Source organism: Gossypium hirsutum, chromosome A03 (genome assembly GCF_007990345.1).
Source record: "Gossypium hirsutum isolate 1008001.06 chromosome A03, Gossypium_hirsutum_v2.1, whole genome shotgun sequence".
Lineage (NCBI taxonomy): Eukaryota > Viridiplantae > Streptophyta > Magnoliopsida > Malvales > Malvaceae > Gossypium > Gossypium hirsutum.
This window is the reverse complement of record NC_053426.1, coordinates 4,564,020-4,570,524: the sequence shown is the minus strand read 5'-3', so window position 1 is coordinate 4,570,524 and position 6,505 is coordinate 4,564,020. Positions and strand designations below refer to the sequence as shown.

Below are 6,505 nucleotides of genomic sequence, written 5' to 3'. Positions count from 1 at the left end.
CTTTCTTTATATATTTTTTGAAATTTTATAATTTTTAAAAAAAATATAAATTTTGGAATTTTATAAATATTTTAAATTTTAAAATTAGGTTTGAATTTTTTAAAATTATTTTGAATTATTTTGTAACTTTTGTTGAGAGTGACCAATTTGCTCATTTTTAAACTTGACAGGGACCAAAAAGTTATTTACATCAATCTATTATTCGAATGATTCAAGTTATTCAAATTGTAAAATTCATCTCGATTTGAACTCAAAACTTGAATTACTTATTCGAATAACTAGATTCGATTAACTTAAAATTCAATTTTATTTTTATTTTTTCGGATCAAATTAAGTTTTGTTCACCCTTAAAAAATACTACTCACTTAGTTGTAATTAACCATTGGGCCTGAATTTTAAAATAAAAAAAAATAGTGAGACTAAATTACTAGAAATACAAGTATAGAGACTAAATTCATAATTTTCAAAAGCTCAGTGACTATCGGCATATTTTAACTTTAAAAAAATACAAAACCCTTATAATTAAGCAAAGCTCTGATTATTTTTATTCCTGTCAAAAAACAGCTTCAACATAATAATCTCAAGGATTGGGATCAGTGTTCGTCCTCCAAAACCCAGAAAAAAGAAGGTATTTCTTTATTATGAGGGATTTTTTATTGAATCTGCCTTCTTTGATTCTCCTTATTGCCATTTGATTTATGCTTTGATGGTGGGATATTGATTGACTTGTTATTTCGTCCATCTTGAATGCAAAATTTTACCTTTTGGTTTAAATTTTGTCCCCCCTTTTTTTTTCTGCACAATGAATATTGAATATCTTGCAATCTTGTATTCTAATTGAACTGAGTTTCATTTGTGGGCAATAGCTGGAAATGATGAACTTCTCTGCGGCCATCTGTGTTTTTTTTTTTTGGTTTATGTATTCGAAGTTAAGATATTGAAGGTGTATAATTATTCTCTTTGCAGGTTTCGAATCGACTTCAAATTCTGACAAGTAATTGTTAAAATTTTGATTGAGGGTCCTTCGGATTTCCTCTGGTAAATCCTTTCAGCGCTCTCAAGTTGGTTCCCAAAGAGAGGGTAAAAAGCCTGGGAATGCTGGAAGATGTGCCTCATCGTTCAAAATTCCATTTTTGAAGTTGATGAGCTTACGGCTTTTCGATCCTTTTTCATCTTTGATGATTCTGGATTTGGAGTTATTGGCGAACCATCACTAACTCTCCATGCACAGAAGCAGAATTGGCATATAAGTGATACGAGAGCACCTTTTCTGGTATTGCGTGAACTTTGCGGAGACGGTTGAGCTCATTATAATACCAGAACTACCTGCTGTGTAAATTACATAAGTTGTGCTTGCCAGGGTTAGTTGATATCTCTATATATTAGTTTAGTTCGGAATGGAAAATAAACCAAGTGTGTTAACACAAAGGTATGAAATTGGTCGGTTACTTGGCCAAGGTACCTTTGCAAAAGTATATTATGCAAGGTGTATACAAAACAACATGAGTGTGGCCATTAAAGTGATAGACAAAGACAAGGTCATGAGAGTTGGTATGATTAATCAGATCAAGCGAGAGATTTCAGTGATGAGAATTGCTAGGCATCCTAATATCGTGCAGCTTTATGAGGTAATGGCCACCAAAAGTAAGATTTTCTTTATTATGGAATACTGCAAAGGTGGAGAGCTCTTTAACAAAGTTGCTAATGGAAGACTAAAGGTTGATGTTGCAAGAAAGTATTTTATTCAGCTGATCAATGCAGTGGATTTTTGCCATAGTAGGGGTGTTTTTCACCGCGATATAAAGCCCGAGAACATTCTGTTGGATGAGAATGAGAATCTAAAGGTCTCTGACTTTGGGTTAAGTGCGCTAGCAGAATCAAAGCGCCAAGATGGCCTGCTTCACACTACTTGCGGTACTCCTGCATATGTGGCTCCTGAAGTGATCAACAGAAAAGGTTACGATGGAGTAGCAGCTGATGTTTGGTCTTGTGGAGTGGTGTTATACGTGTTATTGGCAGGTTATCTCCCATTTCATGATTCAAACTTGATGGAGTTGTATAGGAAAATTGGCAAAGCGGAGTTCAGATTTCCTAGCTGGTTCCCTTTAGAAGCACGCAGGCTAGTGTGTAAGATGTTGGATCCAAATCCCACTTCTAGGATTTCAATGTCTAGGATCAGGGGAAGTGCTTGGTTTAAAAAAGGATTGAATGTAGAACAGAAAAAATTGGAAAAGGAAAATGAGCAAGCTTCTCCGGACATGGGTCCCTCTGCTCCTTGTGGGAATAGCAATGACAGTGCTGAGACTAAACAAGAACCAGTTCAACTTCGAAGTCTAAATGCTTTTGATCTAATCTGTGGATTTGACCTGTCAGGATTGTTTGACGGAGTTTCTGAAAAGAGAGAAACGAGATTTTCGTCCAGACAACCTGCCTCAGTCATCATCTCTAAGCTGGAAGAAGCTGCTAGACATTTGAGACTAAAGGTGAAAAAGAAGGATGCAGGTGTTCTGAAAATGGAAAGGCTAAAGGAGGGTAGAAAGGGGATCCTGTCGATTGATGCGGAGATTTTTGAAGTGACTCGGACTTTTCATCTGGTGGAGATTAAGAAATCTAATGGAGACACTTTGGAATATCAGCAGATACTAAAAGAGGAAATGAGACCTGCTCTCCAAGATATTGTTTGGGTTTGGCAAGGTGATCAACAACAGCAGGAGCTGCAATATGAGGAACAGCAGCAGCTGCAATATGAGGAACAGCAGCAGCTGCATCAGCAACAGAATGAGTCTAGCTCTACTTCCAGCAGCAGCTTTGACAAGTATTCAAACTGATCATTTCTTAAGATACCTTATGTTTGTACATTGCCATACTATGTATTCGAACATTTGTTTTGTTCTTCCTATGATTGTATTAATCTTGTTTCAGTAAAAATTACTGTCGTCTGGCAAACCATTCCCCATCACCCTACTTGTACAATTTCCATCTCCCTTAGCATATTCAAAAATTGCGTTATTAGATGAATGAATTGGCATTAATGCTGCCAGCACTTGAGATTTTGAGTGTCTCGTTCATATTCTTGTTTGAAACTGAGAGTCGTAGTCAAGCCAAAAAAGAGTACCTATCTGAAACACAAGTGTAACCAGCAGATCAACAACCATTGAATCACATGCGGCGCCTGTTTTAGTTCCATTTGTAATAAAGAAAATGTCTGAGCTAACGTTGTTGAAGGTAGATCATCATACTGCTTTATTCATGGATGATGATGATGATCATAAATGGGATGACTTGAGATATTTAGGTAGGTGTGTGGTTCAAGTAGTACCAATAGGTGGCCAAGCAGACCACAAATGTAATTGCTTTTGAATTCAAAGATGGTAAGAGGGCTTGATGAAATCTGATCATTAGGCTGTGTTCGGCTTCACCTTTTCAAGTTCAAAAAGGCAAATATGGTAAGTGATTGATAGCGCTGTCCCCAATCCCCATATGAATGTGGCTAATCCAATCACCACTCACATGTCTTTTGCCTTTTGCTTTGCTTTGCTTTGCTGTGCTAGGACATTCACAACCATACATAAATGTGGATTTAACTGAGTAATTTTTTTAATTTTAAAATGTCACCTTCATTGTCAATACTAGTAATAGAAGCACTGAGAAGATGTTAACAACTAATTTATTTCCTGAATAAACTAAGATTTGTAAGGATTTAGAGTTACGGATGTTCTTGCCTCCTTTTAGATCACTCTACATTCCCCTTTTGTTAAGGACTGAACCCTGGGTCAGCCCCTCAAATACATCAGGTATTGCTCTCCATGGGGATTTTGTTTCTCGACTCTATCAAGAGTCCAAGCAAGTACAGAATAACTCTATCGAAAGCCTAAGTGCTTGAAGAGGTAGTCTGAAAAGACGATGAATTCTTGGAGCACGAGTGCCTAGGATTCTCACCCATAAGTGCCCTATATGTTATAAGGCACATGTTCGAGTCCAACCACACACAACACACATGATTTGCCTGTTGAGTTGCTCCCGCTTTGTGAACTCGTCGCCTCTTCAGTCGACCTCTTCAAGCACTCAGGTTCTTAGTAGAGTCACTCTATGAACCTGCTTGGGCTCTTGGCAGAACCGGAAGGCAACTCACATGAGGGACAACGCTTAGATGTGTCAAGAGTCCTGCCCAAAGTCAGATCCTCATTATCACAATGCCCATAGGTAATACATATAAGTTGAATCACAATTCACAATGCCACTTCCAAACGTCTCTACTTCTTCAATCCTCGTTCTCACAGCAACCAATGAGTTGAACATGCATAAGCATGAATCCACAGAAGCAAAGTAGAATTTTCACAGCTACAACTATCTACTTTTATGTATTTTTCAAAGGTAGCATCCAATATCTACAACCATAAGTATGGCACAAGATAATTGAAACCCGCAGTTCTTATCATGCCTTATTTCACTGCATCATCTGCCATTACTTTCATATATGCTCCACAAGTTAGTATGCTCATAACAAAGACAACATATTATTTATTCTTGGCATCCATCATTTTCATGCATTGCCGCACAGAATTCATAGAAAGTTTCTCTTATTAGTATCTAGAAGTGAATAAATAAAAGTCATTGAAATTATTGAGGAACATTATTAGTTAAAACCAATCTAATTTAGTGAAACCAAGGTTAAAGAAAGAAAAGAAAGGGCAAGAGGGGCAGTTTTATAAAATGTATAGCAACGGTCATGGAGATTATGAAAGATAAAATGGCAACCATTCAAAGAAAAAAGGAACAGACAGACAGTAATGCAAACTCCTGAGCGAGATCCTTGATCAAGAGGAAAACTACTTTGAAACATCAACACCAACCATATAGGAACATTGTAACGGGGAAGTTACAAGATACCGCAATGCATAGTTACATACATGGTGTCAGTAACAAACTGCAAGTCGGCAACCACCTAAACCTGATATATGCACATATATAGTTCAGAAACAACAAGGTGCTTATTCAGAGTAACAATTCAAGATTTCTTGGGTTTTGACTATATTTCCACAAACAACAAGATGCATAGAAAACTGAAATAAATGCTTCCAATAGCTTTCAATTATATATAAAACTCGTCAATCCTACAACCCCAGTAATTTACGGTTAACCAAGATACAGGTTATAAGTTTGAAAAGAGCAGTTATACCTAGGAAGTTCTGAGTTCCGACCCCTTTGATAAAAGCAATAAGATCGACTCATTTATGAACCATTGGATGGTGTTCTGACAAACTGAGTCCAAGAACAAAGTCATAATAAGGTCTTTGTTCATAGTTTATTTAGACATAAGATACCCATAGGTTGACACGAAATCTGTGTAGGAGGAGCAAATATTCAAGGAAATGAAGAAATTTGACAACTTACAACTGACAGAGTTGAGTATAATGAGAAGAAAAAGGACAAGTTCCAAAGCAAAGCAGACAAAGAAATCTCTTAACAAACAGTATAAGTTGAGAAGAAGTTCAATTCCCACAATGCATCCAAAAGATCCAGGAGATATGTACAACAGTAGTAGAAGAATGGGAAACAGCAGGGACACACCAAAGAATGGTTTTTTTTGCAGAATCAAGAGGAAGGCTTGGAGTTAGAGGAAACCAGATGCCTCCACAAGTAACGACCACTTGCCATGTCAAGAGATGCCCAGAATCCTGATTCTATAGCTGCCCAAACCTAGTCCAACAAATTGAAGCATTGACTGTTAATTACAAGCGGGAGAAGAAGAAGAAGAAGAAGTAGAAACCTTGGAGAAAGCAGAGTGGGAGTTATTGTTGTTGGGGCGGGTATGATCGTCATCGTTGGTTTGGGGGTGGCATTTGATGTTTCTAAGGAGGAAAAATCCGGCGAGTGTTGCCGACAGGAATATGAGGATCAGCCTCAGCGGACACATTTCTTTTTCCGAATCTCCCTCCTCCTTTCTCTCTCTAGCTTTAATTTCTAAACTACTCTGACGGTGAATATCATTGCTTTATTTATTTTGTTTGTTAAGTGGAGCAACTTAATGATTAATCTCCGTTTTATTTAGGTTGAAAAAGATGTAATGTTGTTGATTACTAGTTTTAAAGTTATTATATATAGATGAGGATAAAACTCTCAATCATTAGTTATTAGTCTTTGTATTATTTTTATATTTTTATTATCAAGAGTTTATTTCTTCCATCTTTTAAATTTTTATATTTAGATTTAATCATCAATATCGTTAAAATTTATCTACTAAATTTATTAATGTGACATTTAATATATTAAAATTAAAAAAAACTTCATAATAATCAAGTGATCAAAAAATTACTTTGTTATTTTTAGAATATTTGATGGTTTTGTGTTTTGTTCAAATCAATTGAAAAACTAATATGTCATCTATCAAGTCCAATTGAAGAGATATTGTGTCTTGAGCATCAAAGGGATGACTGTCAAAAGATTGAAACATAGGTAAGACATCACATTATTATTGAGATATTCAAGAGTACGAAAATGGCAT

General features: G+C 36.2%; 2 protein-coding genes across 3 annotated transcripts; one reads left to right on the top strand and one right to left on the bottom strand.

Annotated features, from left to right (window-relative positions):
* Positions 1 to 450: 450 nt before the first annotated feature.
* Positions 451 to 3,053, top strand: LOC107963830 (CBL-interacting serine/threonine-protein kinase 10). Its single transcript, XM_016900328.2, has 2 exons — positions 451 to 628; positions 967 to 3,053. The coding sequence occupies exon 2, from the start codon at positions 1,398 to 1,400 to the stop codon at positions 2,826 to 2,828; it is 1,431 nt and encodes a 476-aa protein (XP_016755817.1). The 5' UTR covers positions 451 to 628; positions 967 to 1,397; the 3' UTR covers positions 2,829 to 3,053.
* Positions 3,054 to 3,653: 600 nt separating this feature from the next.
* Positions 3,654 to 6,016, bottom strand: LOC107963831 (uncharacterized). 2 transcript variants are annotated; one of them, XM_041106363.1, is made up of 3 exons: positions 5,771 to 6,016; positions 5,572 to 5,700; positions 3,654 to 4,468 (listed from the first exon to the last, which is right to left on the bottom strand). In XM_041106363.1, exons 1-2 carry the CDS (start codon positions 5,915 to 5,917, stop codon positions 5,596 to 5,598), a joined length of 252 nt encoding a protein of 83 aa, XP_040962297.1. In that variant the 5' UTR covers positions 5,918 to 6,016; the 3' UTR covers positions 3,654 to 4,468; positions 5,572 to 5,595. The 2 variants fall into 2 exon arrangements, with proteins under 2 accessions (XP_040962297.1, XP_016755818.1); XM_016900329.2 differs by lacking the exon at positions 3,654 to 4,468 and having other exon boundaries at positions 5,065 to 5,700; positions 5,771 to 6,008.
* Positions 6,017 to 6,505: the final 489 nt, after the last annotated feature.

Bases quoted from the DNA above. Each gene is read 5' to 3' on its own strand.
- LOC107963830 (XM_016900328.2), top strand. From the start codon at position 1,398: ATGGAAAATAAACCAAGTGTGTTAACACAAAGGTATGAAATTGGTCGG.
- LOC107963831 (XM_041106363.1), bottom strand. From the start codon at position 5,917: ATGTGTCCGCTGAGGCTGATCCTCATATTCCTGTCGGCAACACTCGCC. The intron at 5,701-5,770 runs GTTTCTACTTCT...TTGTTGGACTAG, and splicing joins CCCACTCTGCTTTCTCCAAG to GTTTGGGCAGCTATAGAATC.